At 48.1% G+C, this 20,906-nt stretch overlaps 7 protein-coding genes across 7 annotated transcripts; 3 read left to right on the top strand and 4 right to left on the bottom strand.

The window, feature by feature from the left end:
* Positions 1-869: 869 nt before the first annotated feature.
* Positions 870-2,692, top strand: BKA55DRAFT_530876 (cytochrome P450; the record flags this gene model as incomplete). The annotated part of the gene is made up of 8 exons (XM_046189176.1): positions 870-1,064; positions 1,122-1,354; positions 1,406-1,637; positions 1,691-1,836; positions 1,904-2,071; positions 2,129-2,378; positions 2,438-2,465; positions 2,526-2,692. The coding sequence occupies 8 exons, from the start codon at positions 870-872 to the stop codon at positions 2,690-2,692; spliced, it is 1,419 nt and encodes a 472-aa protein (XP_046040901.1).
* Positions 2,693-3,526: 834 nt separating this feature from the next.
* Positions 3,527-4,713, bottom strand: BKA55DRAFT_698660 (uncharacterized protein; the record flags this gene model as incomplete). Its single annotated transcript, XM_046200539.1, has 4 exons — positions 3,527-3,641; positions 3,695-4,423; positions 4,483-4,630; positions 4,686-4,713. The coding sequence occupies 4 exons, from the start codon at positions 4,711-4,713 to the stop codon at positions 3,527-3,529; spliced, it is 1,020 nt and encodes a 339-aa protein (XP_046040900.1).
* Positions 4,714-5,428: 715 nt separating this feature from the next.
* On the bottom strand, positions 5,429-7,289 carry BKA55DRAFT_722895 (cytochrome P450; the record flags this gene model as incomplete). The annotated part of the gene is made up of 6 exons (XM_046201037.1): positions 5,429-5,588; positions 5,651-5,814; positions 5,887-6,012; positions 6,081-6,594; positions 6,657-6,977; positions 7,024-7,289. The coding sequence occupies 6 exons, from the start codon at positions 7,287-7,289 to the stop codon at positions 5,429-5,431; spliced, it is 1,551 nt and encodes a 516-aa protein (XP_046040899.1).
* A 458-nt stretch (positions 7,290-7,747) lies between these two features.
* BKA55DRAFT_547290 (uncharacterized protein) lies at positions 7,748-9,436 on the top strand (the record flags this gene model as incomplete). The annotated part of the gene is made up of 6 exons (XM_046191007.1): positions 7,748-8,263; positions 8,323-8,485; positions 8,538-8,733; positions 8,790-8,975; positions 9,138-9,275; positions 9,430-9,436. 6 exons carry the CDS (start codon positions 7,748-7,750, stop codon positions 9,434-9,436), a joined length of 1,206 nt encoding a protein of 401 aa, XP_046040898.1.
* Positions 9,437-11,933: 2,497 nt separating this feature from the next.
* Positions 11,934-13,331, bottom strand: BKA55DRAFT_587325 (uncharacterized protein; the record flags this gene model as incomplete). The annotated part of the gene is made up of 9 exons (XM_046194644.1): positions 11,934-11,992; positions 12,029-12,191; positions 12,249-12,418; positions 12,455-12,611; positions 12,681-12,704; positions 12,744-12,748; positions 12,858-13,005; positions 13,054-13,121; positions 13,310-13,331. The coding sequence occupies 9 exons, from the start codon at positions 13,329-13,331 to the stop codon at positions 11,961-11,963; spliced, it is 789 nt and encodes a 262-aa protein (XP_046040897.1). The 3' UTR covers positions 11,934-11,960.
* Positions 13,222-14,225, bottom strand: BKA55DRAFT_587323 (uncharacterized protein). Its single transcript, XM_046194643.1, has 2 exons — positions 13,534-14,225; positions 13,222-13,482 (listed from the first exon to the last, which is right to left on the bottom strand). Exons 1-2 carry the CDS (start codon positions 13,726-13,728, stop codon positions 13,414-13,416), a joined length of 264 nt encoding a protein of 87 aa, XP_046040896.1. The 5' UTR covers positions 13,729-14,225; the 3' UTR covers positions 13,222-13,413.
* A 4,299-nt stretch (positions 14,226-18,524) lies between these two features.
* Positions 18,525-19,683, top strand: BKA55DRAFT_681907 (uncharacterized protein; the record flags this gene model as incomplete). Its single annotated transcript, XM_046198278.1, has 3 exons — positions 18,525-18,687; positions 18,794-19,320; positions 19,411-19,683. The coding sequence occupies 3 exons, from the start codon at positions 18,525-18,527 to the stop codon at positions 19,492-19,494; spliced, it is 774 nt and encodes a 257-aa protein (XP_046040895.1). The 3' UTR covers positions 19,495-19,683.
* Positions 19,684-20,906: the final 1,223 nt, after the last annotated feature.

Below are 20,906 nucleotides of genomic sequence, written 5' to 3'. Positions count from 1 at the left end.
CACAGAAATAATTCTTAATTGTGAAACCATAACTTCCCAGTCAATTCTAAGATACACAGGCAGATGCAGCCTATAGCGACGGGAGCTTTAGCAGCCAATATTCGAGATTATCTTACGTTGACTCTGCCCACGTGGCTATATACAATACTTCACATTGATTATGAAGATATACCAAGGGTCTTCTAAGTGGCTAACGAATGGTCTAATCGCGTACAACAAATAACAGGCTTCGTCTTTCAGCCGGGCTCTTCTCTTAGTGCAGATAAGTATGTAATCCGCAATCCACCGCCGATGACAGGAAATATAACGAGGCATCAGGGTGGCTTAGGGGCGCAGACTGTTTTTAGGTGCGCCAAATGCAATGTAGCAATTTATAACAATCAAGATTGTTGGGACTTCGATCATCACCTAAAATAGGTAGGGAAAGAAGTACCTTGAATTTCGTGCATCTTAATTGGCGCCACTGGAGTGACCTACCCGGTGGCATATGCCGGTCAAAGGGACAGTTCCGGGGAATACATGGATTAATCCAGAGTCCGGGGCTAGGGGAGATAGACCAAAGTGCTAGTTCGAGTTTACCCCGCATTTTGAGCCCGGGGCACAAGACTGGCGAAGTCCAGTCCCCTGACTAAATTAATTAAATGGCAATCCCCGTTCCACTACATTGTACCCGCATTCACGATTACTCTTGCATATATATCAAAGCACCGACTCATCTGAAAATGGCACAAAACACCACTGGACCTCTCATTGCCGAGGTGTTACATGTTGCTCGAGAGTTACCCTGGGCACATGTCGTTGTAGCTGCAGTTTTGACTTACCTCGTTCTAACCACCGTCCACCAGGCCTACTTCAATGGCCTTCGGAAGATGCCTGGGCATTGGCTTGCCCCTTTTTCCAGGCTCTATAAAGTGTCCCTGGTCTTGAAAGGCAATTGCCATAACGAGTACATAAATCTGCATCGCAGGTATGGCCCGGTCGTCCGTACGGGGCCGAAACACGTCTCCGTGTCTGATCCTGCCGCCATCCCAACCATCTATGGAATCACTTCCAAATTTGTCAAGGTATCAACCACCGCACAAGAACACTGAGCACCCAATCACTCTGACCCTTACTGGCAGGACGATTTCTATAAGCCTTTCGGGGCTAAATACGAGGGCAAAACTTTCGACAATATGTTCGCAACTAGGGACCCAGTGGAGCATAAACGCCTGAAGGTTCCCGTATCTCAAAAGTATTCCATGGCATCTATAAGAACATTCGAGCCAATGGCGGATGAATGTACCGACATATTTATGGCAGCAATGCGAGACCTGCAAGGCCAGAAAGTCGATCTCGGTGAATGGCTACAGTGGTAACGTTCTTTGATCCTTCAGGTCTAAAATGTGGTCTGACAGCCGAACAGGTACGCATTCGATGTTATCGCAGCAATGACTTTCCAAGCCCGGTTCGGCTTCATGGAGAAGCGGACCGATGTGGAGGGAATGATCGGTAGCATCGAAAAAGCTCTCGTATATGGGGCAGTCGTTGGTCAAGTTTCTTACCTCCATGATTATTTGCTCGGTAACGATTTTGTACTGTGGCTCCTCAAGACATTTATGCCGCAGCTACCCAACCCCATTGCCTATATTATTGAGGTAATTGATACAACGCAGTTTCAGTATGGAACCATTGCTAACAAACCTGATAGATTTCCCTCCGGGAAATCAAGCGATACGACCAAGAGGGCGTTCAAAACTCCAGAGGCGACTTTCTAGCGTTGTTAAGGAACGATAGGAAGGTTGGAAAAAGTACAATGAGCGATAGGGACATGCTGAACCACCTTTCCAACAATTTGTATGTGTCCACATCCCCGTTCCCTACCCATCTTCAACTGGTATAACCTTTCGCTGACATTTTGCAGGTTGGCAGGAAGTGACACCACTGGAATCTCACTTCGCGCCATCTTCTACTACCTGATGAAGCATCCATCTGTCTATAAGAAGCTTCTTGAAGAGATCGACACTGCTAATGCAGAGGGAAAACTCTCAAAGAACATTACCTATGCTGAATGTCTTCAGCTTCCCTATTTGTCAGTACTACGTGCGCACTTTTTATCCAGGAACCAAGGGCTGATGTTTCATCTTAGACAAGCTGTGATGAAGGAATCAATGCGACTTCACCCGGGGGTTCAAATGCCACTGGAACGCATTGTGCCCCAGGGTGGAGCTCATATATCTGGATGGCATATTCCAGCTGGGACCGTAATCGGTGTTAATCCAATAGTTATCCACCATAACAAGGATATTTTTGGCGCCGATGACTCTGAGTTTCGCCCTGAGCGATGGATAACTTCATCTGAGGAGCAGCTGAAGGCGATGGACCGCTGTTTTCTAGCGGTACGTACCCTTCCATTGTCCGTGGTTACCATCCCTTCTGTGACACTAACTGTTGATAGTTTGGACATGGTTCAAGAACTTGCATCGGTCAGTCAAAGTTTCTTGATAGATCTGTTCTCGTGCCTTCGCAGCTAACGAGTCAAATAGGCAAGAACATCTCCATCATGGAAATGGGGAAACTGGTACCTCAGATCCTGCGAGAGTTTGATGTTGAGTGGGCATCCGATGAGCCGCAGTGGAAATTGCAAACATACTGGTTTAGTAAGCAGATCGGCGTCATCACTCGACTCAAGCCTAGACACAGGGACCAATAAGTAACTACAGCACCAGCGGCCAACACGGTATTAACGGTGCCAAGGAACCACTAGTGCGTTATATAAGAGAAGGTATGCTTTCTTTGGCTGTAGGTGTGAGAGGTTGTATCTTATACATCTTGTTTGTCCAATCGTCAACGATTATACTGGATTGATAATTTTCTGACCCGTGATCTCGACTTTTTACCCTTTAGACTTCATTTCCAGTCGCAATGCTCAGTCAATGGCTTATAGGATTCAACCGGTATCAGTGAGTATGAAGGGTTTTGCATAAAACAAAATAGTCGATTTGACGGCGGAGATACCAATGACAAAGAAGAAATTGCTGGTTGAGCGATGATGGTCAGCATTTCATGCATTTCGAAGACATACGAGGCATAACTTGCTGTCGTAGTAATCAAGGACTCAAATCTACCATCGTGATGGAGCTTTTGGTAGTACGGGTCCCAAACTCTCTACACAAAGGTTCGTTTATACAAGAAGTGACAGTTTGAAGCCTCATAACTCATGGAGAAAGAATGAAAGGCAAAGATGTTGGCTGAACCTTCACGACGCATTTAACTTCCAACATTCATTAGTTTCTTAACCGCTGAAGCTAAGAACAAAATTTAAACCGATACTCTGGTGATGACCTATGATTAATTTGCCAAGTGACCTGCTCCGCTTTTTCCACTTTAGATTTGCGGCAAGGTTCCGATAGAGCCCTGAATAACCTTCATATAGAGTTTGCTACCTGTCGTGGCACACAACATGATCTTGTTCCATGGCCTCCTAGTCGGGCATTGCTGCTTTTCGTCCTGGAAGGCTACTTATAACATACTTCCTGTCAAAGCACTACAGATTCAAGACCACAGGTGTCGCCTGCTTCAAGTTCAAGACCTTGGTGCTGGTTTCCCTCTCAACCATTTCTGTGGCGGCTGTGGTATCCACGTGATATGGCTCCACGCAACTAGAGAAAGTATCAGCATATTTCCCCTTTGTCTGCTGCCTGCAGTACGTTACCTGGTATCGTGTAGGCACCATATGACCTGCTTTGGCTGCCCGAGCCACTGGATCTTCTTCAAGGCGAACTGTGCCGCCGATCCTTTGAATGGCCTGCCGTTGAAGTTGGCTCGTCCAGCGATGGCCAGGATGGCTATCTCGGGCTGCGGCTCGACTGTCTTGATAATTCCCTCATAGCCGCCGAGGTGCGCACTCCAGAGAAGAGCCTTGCCATCAATGATGATGTTGAACATGAGCTGGCCACCATCGCAATGTGATAGAACGTTCTTCTCCCGGTCGTTAACATAGGTGCAGAATGACCGCATGCCGTCATCCATCTTCTCGACTGGCATGATATCTTGAAGCTTGAGCAAGGCGTATTGCATACCCATGGTGATATCTAAACTGCTTGCATATGGGACTTCGTCGTCGTATACGACCCCAGTGTCCATGAACTCTGGTGGAGGAAGCGGTACGAAGCAGTGCAGCGAGGGCCATACGTGAACAGAAAGAGCCGCCAGGGAGTGATGCGGGTATGGTGGTCGGCCTGGTGGCCCCTGAGCTAGTGGTACTTCTTGACGCTGCGCCTGAAGCCGAACCTCTCTCGTAAAGAGCGGGATACGTTCTCCGCCTGACACCGGAAACAGCTGGGCCTCGGGGACGCCCGCTTGCCGAAGGACATTAATTGCTTCACAGTTTGCAATCACGATCGCCCCTGTCTTGATGGCAATACGGTCGGCTCCAGGAAGGCTATGCTCGCAGCAATGGTTAGGCACGTACCTGTGCTGGTTGGTCGGGCTTGAGCTTACTGATCGAAATGAGCGTGAGAGATAAGTATGTAATCTGCCTTGGCTACATCATCAACTGCGAGATACTTTGGCATGACGGACGGCCTATCCAGCCAGGTATCCAGAAACATAGTGACACCTTTGGTTCGGAGCCGGTAGGTTGTGGCTCCTGTTTGTCTACGTCAGCGTGTACCTGATGTGTAGATGAGTTCTCAACTTCTTACCAAACCATTCTAGGGTAGTTTGTTCCATGATGGGTCCTAGTGGCGATGGATTGTGGAGAGGTTTATGGGATGGAGTTTCGCTTCTGAAGCTCGACAACACCCGCACAAACGCTTGTCCTTATAATAAATAAGAGATTGGGAGCAGGGCCGGAACTGCAAGTTGGAAACATCCGCGAGAAGCTGACGGGGAGTGGGGGAGTTCCGGGGAACGAGACCACGGAAGCCCTCAACGTGGCCTGGTCAGCGGGGAACTCCATGTACGGTGTGCAAATGTGCTTCCGATCTCGATCAACGATGTGTGACCCACAGCGCTTCAACCGACCTAAATGTAGAATGGGACAAGCATCAAGCGCTGCCGCCTCATTGTAGAACAAGACAAGGTGGTTGAAACTCCGATTTCCCTTCGTTCACAATAACAGAACACACGAATAAGATCAGCACAATATTAGCATCTGGATAAATCTAATACTGCATAACACTAAAACATAGATGGGATTTCCATATGCATCCAATAGGTCAAGGTATTTTATATGCTCTCATCTAGTTGGAAGTCATGCTTTGGCTTACATACTCATATATCCAACTACCTAGGTAGGTAGGGATAGGTCAATAAAGCATGCACTGTACCCAGCTGACTCACTTGCCCCAGAAATGCAATAGAATAGCGAGATTAGTTTCAATTTGTGCCATGTATCAACCAGCTTCGGGTACTTGTCTCTCTTTCCTAATCCAAGCACTTGAACTCAGACAGGGGAAACCTTCACCCGTGGCCCCGTACCCCGAAACCCGGCTGTGAAGCTATCAATCACTTCGTGGTCCTCATCCTTCGTGGTTCCGTCATTCACCATGTCGAACCGACTGGTAAACATCGCCAACGCGATCGTGAGCTCGGCGTGAGCTAGGCTGGTGGTGGAATATTGTCAGCATGTCACTCACGAAATGGGGGGATAACCGTATTGACTGACTTGATACCAAGACAAGACCTCGCGCCCTTGGAAAACGTTACCAGATATTTCTCTAGCTGTTTTCCCCTGGGTCCTAGCCACCGACTCGGATTAAACTCCTGCGCGTCGGCGCCCCATATCTCCTGGTCACCATGGACAGTGTATGAGGATATGGAGACAACACTCTATAGGCTTTCTCAGGAACATGCCAAGTATAGCCAGACTGGGGGGGGGGGGGGGGGGGGGGGGGTGCATACGCCAGGGGGGATGACCTTCCCATCAACAATCAAGGAGGACGCCTTTGATTGCGATGGAGGAACAACTCGAGGCAATCGGCTAGGCACCGCGGATGCGATGCGGAGAGATTCTTTCACGCAAGCAGTCTGTCAAGATCAATCGTCAGAACATACTCTATTCTCAAGGGGGGTCGTGCTGGGTGTCGCGAACTGACCAAATATGGAAGCTGTTCAATGGATTTCAGATCGTAATCCTCAGCTGTCTTGAGCATTGCCGGTCGGATTTCAGTTTTCAGGGCGTCGTATGCTTCTGGGTGGCTGATCAACTGATAAATGGCAACTGCGAGTGTCGTAGCGGTGGTATCAGAGCCCGCCACTAGGATATCTCCAGCCTCAGCTACCAGTTCACGGTCACCGAGGCCAGAGAGCAGATCGAACATTATGTCATGTCCACAACTATTGCCCGAAGCCTTCATCTCCCTGAAGATTGTCACAGTATCCTCAATACTCTGGAAAAGACGCGTAAAAGGTGAGGCTGTCATCAAAGACGGCGGTATCATGTTTAGCACTCGTCGAAGAGATGGGAAAAACATCATCTCCCATATGTAATCACTGGCCATGTCAAAAGCCCCAAGGTAGCTCGCGACAAAGGCACCGTCTTTCGCGTCGCCCAACAAGTTGAAGGAATGACCGAAAGCCAATTCGGAGATGATATCAACAGTCATACATCTAACACGTATCAGCTCTAAGCTGAACGTGAGGGGCATTAGAATGGGTTTGCGAATACGTACCGGACAGCGTTGTAGATATTCACGGACTCCTCATCGCCCAAATTGGACATGATGTCACTGAGGGTAGACACCTTCTCATACAAGATGTTCTGCATATTGCGAATCGAGGTTTTGGAAAAGAAGTTGTTGAGTAGCTTCCGTCTCTGGCGATGCAGGCCGCGATCGGTCTCCACAAAGACTGAATGAGGTGTTCCGAAGGTGTCATAAAAGGACTGTTCCTTGGCAAAGCTATGGTCCTGAGAATAGAGGTTGTGGTAGAGGGTCGAGTCGGAGATATGGATCTCATTGGGGCCGATTCGAAGACCTCGCGTGTCTGGCAGACTAGACATCAGTGGAAGGCATATGGGGGTGACGAGCTCCTTGTGACTTGCTATACTTGCGGTGTAGCTGCTCGAAGACTTGTTCTGCATGACCAGTCCTGCATACGGAATATAGCCACCATGTTGAGATTGCCGCCCAGAACGGGCCTCGAAATGAAGATAAGGGATGGAAATACAAGAGGTAAGGAATACGTAGCAGGTAGTAAATAAGGACGGAGCCCAGTGACAAGAGGCTCAGATGTGCCCAGGTGACAGGTGCTTCCTCTGGAAGTAAGAAGCGGAAGAACAGTTGGAGCTCATCAGATAATTCCATTCTGCGGTTCGGGGTTCAATGCAGTTTCTAGACCGCGGTGTGGGGGGGACATGGGAATTGATTTTATATTGCACCTAAGGGGATTTGCCCAGGCATCTGGTCTTCTGGTGGGCTAGGTCCGTAGGCTTTGGAATCCAGCTAGTACACGGAAGTATGCGGGGGAGCGTCCATCAGATGAGACGCGAACAGTTGGCTCTCGACTGCGATGAAGAGCCTGGAATCCGGGGCATGGAACAGGAACACGGCACAGCCCCGCAGCGGGGTGCAGTAATGTTTCCATTCCCCGGATCTCGCGCGTTCGTTAACCCAAGCATGCGAGTTGTCGATCGACAATTATATTTCTCGGCGTCAATGGACATGGATCCTCTCAACGTTGTTCCCATCAGCTCTGCCTTTCCACACCTCACTCACTATCTGCGCTGACCTCGGCAGACTCACAATCTCGTTCCAACAGCAGCATGTCCAACTTTAGAGTCATCATTGTTGGAGGTGGTCTCTCAGGACCCCTTCTTGGCAATGGCCTCCTGGCCAATGACGTCGACTTTGTCCTCTACGAACGTGACGCCGAGGATGCCGAATACGAAGGATATCAGATTAGACTGGGGGAGGGGGCACTCAGAGGTTTTGCGGCTTGCTTGCCCGAGGCACGCACGCAAGAAATCATGCGTAAGCTTGGGAAATCGACGAGCACGGTCCAGACTGCACCCTCGCTGTACACGTCGAGGTTCGAACAGCTGGCCGACTTTTCAAAGGTTCCATCCTATACCAAGTCATCGGCTATCGACCGCGTCGTGTTGCGAAATCTGCTCATGGAACCAATCAAGGCCAGCAAGCGGGTTCGGTATGGCAAGGAACTGACAAGCTACGACATCACAACCGATCAAGAAGGGGAAGAAAAGGTCAAGGTTCATTTCCGGGATGGATCGTGCGACGTGTGCGACGTGCTCATTGGCGCCGATGGCAGTCGATCAAAGGTGAGGATTGCCAGCCTTTTCCTCAATCACGCTCTAGACTAGATCAACACAACTGCTAGATCAACCAACTACTCGGTCTCAACAACCTAGTGCCCCTCACGTCCCATTGGTCATTTCTCTCAAAGGGTAGTGTGCCGTATGAGCGTGTGCTGGAACTTCCCGAGCAGTTACGAAAGGGGCCGATTATTGTCATGTCTAAGGAAGTCAAGCTGTTCTATGCTCGTCAGTTCGCAAGATCTTAATTCTTAGTTGAGCATATACTGAATTCTAAAAGTCTACCTTCCCGAGGACTACCATCACAAAACAGCCTCGACAAACAACACCAAACTCATGGCTTACGACGAGAACGCGGCGTCGTTTTACTGGGGGCTGAGCGTACCCGTCGACAGTATCCCTTACAAGAAGGCCAAGGACATGAAAGATCGCAGACAAATCTGTTCAGATCTCATCAAGGGATGGGCTCCGGAGTTGTGTGTAGCTCTCTGGTCCCAAACGACGAAATCGGCTAACAATTGTGACATGGCAGTCATAAAATGCTCAACATAGACCGAGACGACCAAGGTGCACAGGACTTGCACGTCACCATGTTTAATGCCAGCACCCAACCAAGCTGGGAGTGGCGTGAGAAGACTCGAAAGCTTGGGCCAGTAACACATGGTCACCCACGCGTGTGGCTCATGGGAGATGCCATTCATGCTATGCAGCCCGCTCGGTACGTCAGACCATTTCCAGATGGGGGACAAAAACTTCTTCAGAGCCTCTTTTCTTTTTTATGTGTCTTGATTTCAATGGAGTCCTTGAAGTGAACAGGTTCTTTGACTTCAAGATTATGGAGGCTTGATACTTGCTTTGATTGTTAACTATGTCTCTATAGTGGCCAAGGAGGCAATCAGGCCATGTCTGACTGTGCCGATGCTCTTCCCCAATTACTCAAGCTCCATTCACTCGTACTCGCGAGGGATGAATCGGGTCGCTCTGTAACTTCCATGGACATCAGTATAGCTTGTAAGGAGTATGAGGAAGCTATGATACCTCGAGCGTTCTCTTGGGTTCGGAAGAGCGGAGGGGCTAAATTTCTTGTGAGTTCATAGTCGTGCTACCTTTATATGTCTCTACCTTACTATTATTTGATTTTACAATATCTAACCTAACTATACTATTAATAGGATATAAACCTTGACGGATGGTTAGGGATTTTAGTAAAAGTGGTATTATCTATGTCTCTACCAGTCTTACAATTATATTATAGGGTAGTGGGACAAGGAAACTAAGATTATTATCTCCTAAGAGCCCAACTGGCTGCAATTAGGTCACGGCGAGGGGTCGTAACCAATTAAAATGCACAGAACAAGAGGTACTTCTACAGCCACCTAAATTATGCGGTGGTATAAGTACCAGCAGGTCTCATTATTACAAATCGGTACATCACATATCTTGCACCCATACCTCATCTGCCGACTGCGATGCCTTCCTCTTGCGTTGCCGCTGATTTCAGCAAAAGCACGCCTTTGTAAGCCTTTTGACCTTATCTGCCCTTGCCGAAAGCCCTGACAAGCTAGGCATCTTGAACAACGACCACGATAGACATGGTTGATATCCCTATCTATATGTCTTTGCCGTGTTTCTTGATCATCGATGTCCTCCTCAGCCCCTGACCGATATATCTTTCTTGCTTGACTTTCTTGATGATATGTGTTAAATAAGGCGTTTGAAATGCACTTCCGCCAATCCTCCTGTGACGTATATCTCTCCCAATTTAGCTGGGGACTATGTAGTTGAAGGATATAGCTGTTAGTAAGTGCAACATCAAGGAGGAAGGTCCATATAAGTGCCTGCCAAGCCCCCCGGCGTAGGGGGTGATCGTAGCTTGTGTATGACCTCAATTGATCGCCTCGGTCAACGTGATTCATTTCATCATTATAAGCAGCAGCTGCTGTCGGGATTGGAACGACTTTAGTAGTCTCCTCACCAAATTCAAGCTGTATTGGCCGGGCTCGTAGGTGGTCTGTAGACGGCCTCTTCCTCTTCTTATCGGTACGTTCATCGCCTCGGAAGACGGTTGTGATGAAGAGCACAAGGCTGTTATCCTTCCAAGCTAGTTGATTGACCTATAAAGGAGGGGAAAGGACAAATTAGTAAGGGAAATACATAGAAAAGTGTTATGGCTTCTCACCTTGTTATCCCTCGTCGGGATAGCCCTGACTTCATTGAAGGCATAGTCACAACGCCCTAGTTTATCGAGTGCCTTATCCCTCTTTAGGTCCTTGTGTATGCCACAGTTAGGGCGGGCTGTGCCTGTGGCCCCGTATCCGTGATCACGAAGCTTGCGGAAAAGAGGTGGTGTTGAGAAGAGGTTATCTACAAAGACGTGATATGTCTGCTTTGGCAGCATATCACATAGGGAAATAACGACGCCCTGCGTATTGCCTAGTTGTATAAGAGCAGCTGCCTCCTTGCCAGCTGCCTCTCTCTCTTGTGTGCTAGGGCGACCTCTCTTTCGCCTTGGCCCCCGGTCTAAGGCATCGTAATTTGAGCCTTTAAAGTGCCAAAGCCACCGAATAAAGAAGCCTGCTTGGGCGATGACCCAGATCTTGAAGCCTAGTGGAGTTGGCTTCCCTTTGATAACAGTTGTCGCTGTTGATCTGCCTGTATAGCGGACCATACACTCATCTACAGCGAGATGAGAGCCTGGTTGGAAGAGTGCAGCTGACACTCTCTGTATGTGGTCAGACCACTCTTCAGCAGCTTGGAATACCTTCGGAAGGGGGGCGTTTTCATCGATCTTGGTGTGATCAAAGGGACGAAGATAGCGGTGGATCAGCTGAAACCTCCAATAGGGCATGAACTTAATAACTGAGTGCAGGGGGGATTGATCTCCTAGCCGGGGAGCCTTCCAATGGCTTCGTAGCTTCCTTTCCTTATGAATTCCTATATAAATCAGCATGCCAAGCCATATATAGATCTGTGCAGTAGAGATCCCTTCCCAAGCTAGGAGCGTTGAGTGTTTGTGAAGTGGGTTATTCCAGCTGTCAACCACGCCATTTTCAAGCAGGTAATAAATCCAACTATTAGTATATTCAATCCACCCCCAAAGCAGCGATTTAGGCACAAAAAGCTGGAAAAGATCAAGTGGTGTATTAGGCAAATAACTAATATGATAATCGCGAGGTTATATAATGAAAGGGCTGAAATTGAAGCCGCGGGTCTCATCGGCCGGATAATCATTAGCCCCGACAGGCTCCTTTAGGCCCGTACAGGGGCCCTTATGTTGCTTACAGAAGCTCTTGTCATCATAGGAATCGATTTCCTGTCTTTGACTGGGATCTGAAGAGGTATTCATTGATTGAATCGCCATGAATTATATAGTAATTTGGCTATGAAAGGATGGAAGCTGAAGCTTTTGGTACCCCGCTCGTACTGCTGTAATGACAGGGATAGGGTGGGGCGGGGTACGGATTGCAGCCAGTTGGGCTCTTAGGAGATAAACCACGTTATATTTAGTTAAGTTATAAATCCTATTACCTCCTAGTCATTTGAGGAAGTCATGCTGCTCAAGTAAACTTTCCTTTTTTTTCCCCTCTGAATCATTCCCGAATCATTCGACTGCTGGGGGTCTCCAAGCTCTTCCTGCTAAGGCAGACCCTAAAGCTCTTGCTAAGGACCGCCTTGAGTTTCTGCACCTGGCTGTTGTAGAGGGTCAAGAAGGCGATATCGTTAATATGATATCCTCTCTATCGGATGAGATAGCCCAGGAATATCCTTTACTGCTGTGTACAGCGGCTGTTTGTGGCAAATGGTTAGTCTCCGGCGATGTCACTGGCGGAGTCAAAGCCCATCTTAAACCATTCTCCGAGAGACTCGGGATCGAGGACTCAGGTCCGGATAGTAGCTGGTGGCGCTGAAGCGGCCTTATATTGAGCGTCGGATTCTGCCTCCACCCAGTGCTCAAACTATCGAGTGCATCGCCCTATAGCATCTGCAAGACTCCTGGTAATTTGACAGGCTGGGTTATAGCCTCTCTTCCTTTTGCTCGCCCCGTCACATGCTTAGATCGTGCAACTCTAGTACTACGAAGAGTCGGAACAGGCGACAGAAGAGGTTGCATGGATGGGAGAGGCCCCGATATCGATGACATCGCTACCAGTGCATGTCCATCTGTCTGTTGTTGGCCAGGTCTAGATGCTGCCTAACACCCGTCAGTAGTAGCCAATAAACCGCTTCCAAGTATCGCGTTGGGTTGAATAGGGTCGTTCACACCGAGTTGCATAACGCCAATGTCTTTATATAAGCCGGCAATCCTGCCGTTTAGCGAGTTTCTCTTTCTAGATTCAGAGTTTAACCGGTCCTTCTTTTATAGATTCATAGTTGGTATCTCTGTATATAGACTAGGGGCTGGCGTGATCTGGGATTCACCAACATCTGCAGAATCCTCCAACTTTCCCTTTACCGAACAGTCGTCTTAAGAAATCATCTCGCATACCGCAGCTAATTCGTACGAGGTTCGCTGCTTCTAGGTGCCTATCTCTTGAGACATGGTGTCAGTAAACTTATCGGCATGGACTAATAGGACCTTTAATATTACTAGATAATATACTGTTGGTAATTCCTAACTTAACTCGCTTAGCCTCTATGTTTGATTGTGCTGCCAGCTGACCAGTTAAGAATTTCCGGACCGTTTTTGAGTGAGGGACAAGAGACGAGTGAACCTCAGGGTCGTATTTATGCAGTTCGTCGATAGGCACCTAATCGGTTCTGCATTTTTCTGGAAACTCCGGTCCTTCAAAATACACGACTGCAACTTGCCGCTCAGCTACTACAGGCTCAGTCTCGTTATGGCCTTGCCGCCATCGAACTCCATCTGTTTCGTGTATGTGTTCCCAGCAACCCGCCGCTTCCTTTATCAAGTCGAGGCTCGCGATAGTGGCAGCAACGCCAGCCTCGTTGAAGTTGTTTGGGAGGACGAGGGCAGCTAGCCATTGCTTTAGCTTCTTCCGAAATATAAGGCATATTTGCCTACAGACTGGTTCAACTCCCTCCATGGCAGACTTTCTTTGCCGCTTTCGACCATTATCGCATGGTCTAACCTTATCAGGCCGACTTTGGTTCTCTAAAGTGTGTTTTTTTATTATCTTATCTGGCCTTCCACAGGTCTATACTCGACTAGTATGGCGGCGTTTCCGTCTACTAGGGACGGAATCCAGACACTGTGCCTCGCCATGCTGTATATGTTAACAGAAGTCTAGGGTCAACGCAGGGTACAGAATACTCACCACGCAGACGTAGATGACGCTCTGCTCCAAGTCCGTTTGCGTATCCACGTTGAACACCGGGTTGCATCTCTCCGGGCTGTCCGATGAACTGATAGTCTGACCTTGGTTGGATTGTGGATTTGCGACTTTCGGGAAAGGTTTCAATGTCTTGCATGGCCCAATTACCGTATTCAGCTTGTCACAGAGCTGCCTCATAGCGGCATTGAGGGTTTCCCTATAGCGTTCCTGTTGCTGTCCTATCGTCCTATCGTGGTTCAGTTGCAGTTCCCTTAGCCGGTCATAGTATTCGGTAAGCTGTTTCTGAAGTGCTAACTAGATGGAAGGTTTAGTATAAGTAGACAGACTGTCGAACACCTCGTCGATATTCACTCTCGCAGCCGCCACCTGCTCTTGGTACGCCTCATGCGGAGATTTGAGTGCTCCGAAGTCTATACACCACGCCTCAATCAGCTTGGTGGCCTACTCAAGTATGTGTCGAGAGTCCGGGGTTGGCATTGTGATTGCCGGGAAAGCAGGGCTCCTTTCTAACACTTAATGCAAAATTCTCCCAGTAAGACACGATTTTGTGACTGATGCCGTAACTAACACGCAGGACGGCCCCGCGAGAAGGCCCGTTGCCAGAGGCCAACCAGCCTTTGTGAGGTGCTAGAGAGAGGTGATTCTACGTCTTATGAAGAGTGAGTTGACGCCTAGATGAGTGGCGAGAACCTTAAGCGCGTTGATTGGTTGGATGAGTGAAAGGGAGAGATTAGTCATATTCTTTATGCATATTACGTGTAGGGCATGGGCCTACTTGCTATTTTCCATTTAAGTCTAAACATATGTAATAAGCGAGTTAAATATATAAGGGAGTTGGAAAAACATAAGAAACTCGCTATAAAATATAGAAAAACAACACAATATAACATTAATTTATTTAATAGAGTGCAGTACTATTGCCTAGATGTATTAATAACTATCTGGCATGTTCTTGTATTATAACCAGTCTTGCCGCATGTTCCCAATGCTTAACCCTTCCTCGCGCCGACCCTCCTTGGCCACCACCATTGCAAATTACCCTAAGTCTAGGCAGAGTTGTGACGTCATCGTGATGATATTAACACGACCTTCTTGGGGAACGATGTTAGGTGCCAGTAGGCGCCCGATCATAGCATGATGAGGCTATGGCTAGAGACATGCCCGGCATTAATTGGATATATCGCGTTGTAAATTAATCACAGAAGTCTCCGAGAAACGACTTTAGTGATATACTCTTGAATAGTCTTAGACTGAGTGATGTCCTGCGTTACGCGCCACAGGCGAAACTCGATCCGTTTTTGCGAGATAGAGGTCTGCAAGCACGGTCTGTAGAGATCTTTAACCCATTGTATGTTTATGTTCTAGTAAGGCTTATGAGCAATCGAAAAGTGACTGGTTGAGCATTTGTCTGTGTGAGTGACAGTAGGTCTGGCTGGAGGGCTCCGAACTTGTGCATTACAGCCTGGCAAAGACGGCAGTCAGAATCAGCCGCCCCTAGAACCTTGCAAGCTGATCTCTCTCCCTACGGGCTGTTACTGAAGGATTGCCATTTCTCGTCGTGATTGCTCGGCAAGAAGTCACTGCATTCTCCACAAAGTGCGACTTTTATAGTAGTCGCCCGGTATTTCCGTTTACGTATAGAGAATAACATAAGTTATATGAATACTGCGAAGAAGTATTGTCAGTTGGCAAGTTGATATCAACTAGAGTTGGTCAAGGAGTTGAAGAAAAACAGAGGTTGGAAGGCTGACTCCGCGCAGATTGGGCGTTGGCAGAAGATCACGAATTTGTTGGTTAGCTCTTCTTTATTAATTTTTATGTCATTTGTTCTCTATAAAAAAAAAAAAGGGGGGGGGGGGGGGGGGGAGCGATCATTTGAGATCATGGCAGGAGTATCTCTCTCTCTCTGTTTAGTAAACTAAATAGCCTGACAACATTGACGGTGTTTGAGCAAGAGTCTAGAGTCTCTGGTAGCTACTAGAATGCATTATGCCCCGTTGTCTAAGCTACATGCATAACTATCTCAAGTTGTTGCTAAGTTCCGAAGCTCCCAGGCAGCCCATAGACCATATGTTATGTACTGATGTTAACTCAAAATGTGCAAGGATTGCAGGTCGAGATGCACTATATAGCGTCGATCTATGAATACGAGCTGGATGTGGACCTGACGAATATCCATTGCATTGATAATCTTTCCATTCATCTCAGAAGGTGGCATCATCTGTTCAATCCGACTGCCTTAGGCCTTCATACCGTTTTGGTTGAAGAGCATGTGTCTCATATCCGACAAGGGCAAATAAGGTCAAAGGGGCCAAAATAGCATGCTTTCAGTAAAATCAGTGGTAATAGAAGAATCAGGCGCAGGGCAAAACAAACTAGGTATGGCTGTAAAGTATGTAGTGTAGCGATTTGTAACGATAAAAACTGTTAGTACTTCTATCACCGTATAGATTAGGTGGCGGTGGAAGTACCCCCTATTCTGAGCATTTTAATTGGCTGTAACCCCTCGTTGGAGCCTTATGACCTCTCAGGAGATAATCACCTGCGAATAATACCTAGGGCCTGGATGCACAAGCAGCAGTTTCTATAGCTAAATCCAAAAGCCTTGCCTTTCAGCTTCACAAGAGACGTCAATTTCCTTTAATTCGTGACTTCATAACGACTTTGGACGGCATGAGAACATCAAAGCATGAGAAAGGCGGCAAATCACAGCCAAAATCTGGCCCCGCCAATGTCCCGGGGTTTTGGGGGGCCAACTTAGCTTGCTAAGTTGGCTCGCCCGGGCTCGCCCCGCATGAGTCAACGGGTAATAGCATTTGTTGACTAGATAAGCAAAGAACCCTAGCAGCCAGGCTCAAATCATCTGATTTACGGGCTTTGCGGCGATTGGAAGTGGGGCGGGTTTCGCCAACAATGTAACACATATTACCGGTCTGGCCGTTCGAACGGTCTAGAACCAAGAAGAGTCGAGACTTTCCTGGATCGATCGGTCTAGACCTTGCGACCTTTTTTAATTCAACAAAGAAACATTTCGACAGCTGTAGTATTACCTCTTGCACTGCTCTTACCAAACCAGAGCTTCATACATACAGATGCAGCCAGGCATGATAATGACTCAGAGATGGAACAGCACTCTATAGGGGATGCGGCTATTGATAAGATCCGTAAAGACTTAGCTCAGCTGGAGGTTAAATTGCAGGAGAATGCCCGGCAGCAGATTGGTTTTGTCGGTGAAGCGGATGTGGCCGGATATTACTGATATTGTTGAGACCGTGTGACTAAGGTGGTCCGAAATGCTGGTTGCTGGGATGTGGATACTATGTAAGGAGCTGTGCTCTCGAATATATGTAACTTAGAACTAACAGCAACACAATCAACCCATTTTGTTTTATCAATAACATCAGCCGGTCTATTGCCCAAGTATATCGCCCAAGTATATCATCCTCCGTCTCGCCACGGAGGAATGCAAAAGCTAGGCAAGAGGGTCGTTAGCAAACATCGATTCTAATCATATCGAGGAGCGGCATGCTATGCTTGTTTGTCTTGTATGTACGGTCTAGTAATAGTATGTCGGGGTAAGCCGAAAGGGGGGCTCAAGAATCCGGGCGAGCTAACAAAATAGCCGTAATCCAGCCATCTAGGCCGAACTGTATTTGGCTTAAAAGCATTCCTTATCTGGCTGATTGGCGAGCGCATGGATGGAGCTCTGTCTTTCAGACTTTTCGTCGCGTAGATGCAATATAATGGTAGAACGAAAAGCAGTCCCACGAGTATATGTGAACCGAGTGGTTTCCGCCTCTTCCTGACTCTGCGTGCATGTCGGGACATTATAAGGTCGCAAACTAATCCTGGATTGCAATACGCGAGGTCTATAAGGCGCCGAGTATTAACCCACCTGGCTCTATATTCTATCAGAGCACAGAAGGGTGTCCGGGACTGGTCAACGGGCTTACCCACCCTCTCCATCGCCTCCTCTTTACCTTCGCGCCATGGCTCGCCCGCTGCTTAGCGCCCATTACTCAACACCCAGGAGATCACTAATTGGCAGTATTCCACCATGGATTCACCTTATCACCGCCAGCTTCATATCCTTTCGGTCTAGCATGCTACGATTCCAAGCACAAACTTCGCCTAAGTGATACTGACTCGCGCCACACGACGCGCGCGAAAAGTTAAGCTACGCGGTAGTTTAGGTATCTAGTAATCAGCTTGAGGAGGCGTTCGGGGAATTTACCTATTACAGGCCTAGTTGACCGATGGAAAGAACTTCATCCCTACTTCTCCATATCATATGCCGCCTCTAACATACCCCAGGCAGGTGTCGTCCGATGTTAAGCCGCATTAGGCAGCACTTCTGCCATCTGAGTCCGTTACGCCTCTTATCTCTGACTCTTACTTGGTTATTCAGTCTCTTATCCCCCCGTGATGAGGAGTCCCGGAGATCGAGCGCCTCTTCGTGACTCGTACCGCCCGTAATGAAATGATAGACTACTTTGGGGAGAGCCCCGACCGTATCTACAGATTGGAGCCTCGATCCCATCTTTGTCACCTCCATCTCGTTTGTCTCTTACTATAGCTCTAATACCCTAGCATATAAGCAAACTATCGGCAGTCGCAATGATGTCGTGCTATATTAAAGGTACGCTTTGGCCGGTGCTATTTGTTACTTATTCACCTACGCCGTCTCCACGCCCGTCGATATATAAACCTGTTTATTCTCGCCCCTATCTATACCAACCACTACTAACCGCCAGCCATTGTTGCTGGTCGATTGCAAGCACCGAAAGATAGACAAGCGGAAGAGGACAGACAGAAACGAGACATCAATAGACAGCTCAGGCTGATTCCCAACCCGTTGTCTCAATCGTGCCTGGGTCGTCCATCGCCCCGTCGTTGGCAGCAACGACAAGTACCATTTCCACGGCGCCTACCTACTCAAACCCTCTACTCAACCATCTACAACCACTGTCACAATGCCCATGTTCATGCAACTACCCGACTCCGCGGAAGCTCCTCCTCGCAGACGCTACTCGGGTACCAGTAGTGCATCTGCTAACCCTGATGAGGACTGGACCAAGGTCTCTGATACTGCTGAGCGCCGACGGATACAGAACCGCATTGCTCAGCGCAACTACCGTATGCTTTCTCTACTAACTCTGAGAGGCTGACTTCTACCGGACTTGGCTCCTGAAGATTCCAAAGCTGATTCCCAACCGGAACTAACATAAATACTCGCTTATAGGCAAGAGACTTAAGCGACGTCTCGAGGACCTCGAGCGCCGTGCTGGCTCTTCTGACCATGTCGGGTCCGATAAGCAGGCCCAGGAGGCCACCAAGTCGAAGCGATCCTTCAAGTCCCAAAAGTCGCAGCCCACTACCTCCACCAAGCCAGTCATCTCTCAGAGCCAGTTCATTCCTCCCGGGGAGCTAACTGACGATCTCTTCCCCCCTGGCACCCACGGCGACCGGGCTCGCTCCAACAGCCTTTCCCAGTCCACATACTCGACTTATCCGACCCCTGATGAGATATTCGTCGCTCCCTACGATTCCCCTGAGGCCTCCTTGGCCATGAATACTGCCGATGCCTACCCCAACTACCTGAATGCTTCTGCTGTGCCCATGATGCTTTCCCCAATGACGAATTTTAGCGATACCACCAAGCGGGAGTCATACCCCAGCGACGATAAGCTGACCCCTTATACGACTTATGGCTATATGTCGCTCATGGGCTTCAACGCTCTAAGCCCCTATGACCAGTCTAACCCTTATGTGAGTTGCGCCAGCCAAACGCCCCGCAGGGTACCTCGAGATCCATGTTGTTGATAGGGCTCGTAGACTCTTCCGCTTTCGTGATTTTAGGACAACTCAGCCAACTACTCAGAGGCCGAAAAGGAATATCCCATCACGTGTCAGTCACTGACCGATTCGCCTAGGCTGATTTAGCTTTAATAGAGTAAGTGAAAGACTACGTCCACATTCTCACCTGCCTGAGCCAAGATAATTAATAGTCATCTTTTTCTCTGGGTGCTGGGGACGGTCTAACACAGTCTGTGAAATGTAGCCACCGAGACACAATTGGGCGACCATAAGCTACTTTGCAGCTAGTTTAGGCCCTAGAATCAGCTCTAATAGGCATAGCATGACGGAATTGATTTTGAGCTTTTTATTCTCCACTTCTTGGATACAATGGAAGTCTGAGGCATTATTTAGTTTTCTTTCGTCTGCTTTCGTTTTATCCACCTACCGGCCAAGCGTTCGACTTGGGTAGGTGACCCTGTTCTCCTCGGAGTCGAGCGATAGGAATCTACCTTGCCAAGGATGGGGTCGCTGAACGCCCAAGATTGGAATGGATGGGAATCCAGGCGGACAAATATTTCTCTTGGTCGGTACTGATATAGGTCACTGTAGCTATCTTGATCACTTTTTCGTCCCGCCCGAACTATGGACTTACCTGAGATTGCCATCAATTCGATTAATATTACCATAAGTAAGCAGTGGGTGCTTAACCGGGCTCGCACGAGCACTTCAGGACTTGGATAGCCGTTTGCATACGATTAGATAACTATGCATTCTTTATAATAAAGAATTATTTGAGAAGAATGGCCTATTATCCGAAGCTTAGGTCGTCAGCAGCCCGTTATCTATCTAACGAGCGTGCTACATGGCATGAAGGTGAGCATTATATGTTTTCTCGGAGCTTACTCTACGGCGTAGATACACGATCCTGCCGCTGCCTAAGATATTGTCCTTGAGACCGTTTTGAAGCACGAGGCCGATCGGCTTCTTAGATCCGGCTATGCACCTACATCTAAAGTCTTGACCGAGGTGCTTGCACGAAGTCAATCCGGTCATGAGCTCTTTCACCTAGTAGACTCACATGAAGCCGGATAAGTTTTGAACAAGACCTTTGATATAGGATTGGACTTTCATTTTTAAAGAGGCTACCACAATAACCAATCTGTACTTTTCCTACTCGGGTTTGCTGAGGGAACATGGTGTGGTTTAAAGTGTCCTATAGTTATATTTTGCCTTGTTGACTTGTGAAATGAGACTATGGATGATGGGTTGCTCTCTAACAATTCTATTTGTTCCGAGCCATGGCACTTGACCGCTGACTAAGAAAAAAGAGTGCCATCTTCATTATATCGCTCCCTTTCACTTTCGTAAACAATGGCAATGAAAGCTAGAACCCCCTAAAGGAGGGCTAGCAAAGGGTTGCGTTTCTAATAATGAAGAGTGGAAGGATACTAGGCCCATGCGTCTCGAAGATAGAGCAAGTGATCCCCTCGCTCTCCTCGTCAGGCGTGTTAAGGGGTGAGCGCTCCCATCATTCAGCTAGTCAAGCTCGGAAGAAG

This window comes from Fusarium redolens (genome assembly GCF_020744475.1).
Source record: "Fusarium redolens strain MPI-CAGE-AT-0023 chromosome Unknown BKA55scaffold_40, whole genome shotgun sequence".
Taxonomy (NCBI): Eukaryota; Fungi; Ascomycota; class Sordariomycetes; order Hypocreales; family Nectriaceae; genus Fusarium; species Fusarium redolens.
This window is presented reverse-complemented; position numbering and strand designations above follow the sequence as displayed.

Excerpts from the sequence above, each read along its gene's own strand:
- BKA55DRAFT_587323 (XM_046194643.1), bottom strand. The coding sequence starts at position 13,728 with ATGAGGCAGCTCTGTGACAAGCTGAATACGGTAATTGGGCCATGCAAG. Across the intron at positions 13,483-13,533 it reads GCGTCATCTACGTCTGCGTG|CATGGCGAGGCACAGTGTCT; the intron begins GTGAGTATTCTG and ends TAACATATACAG.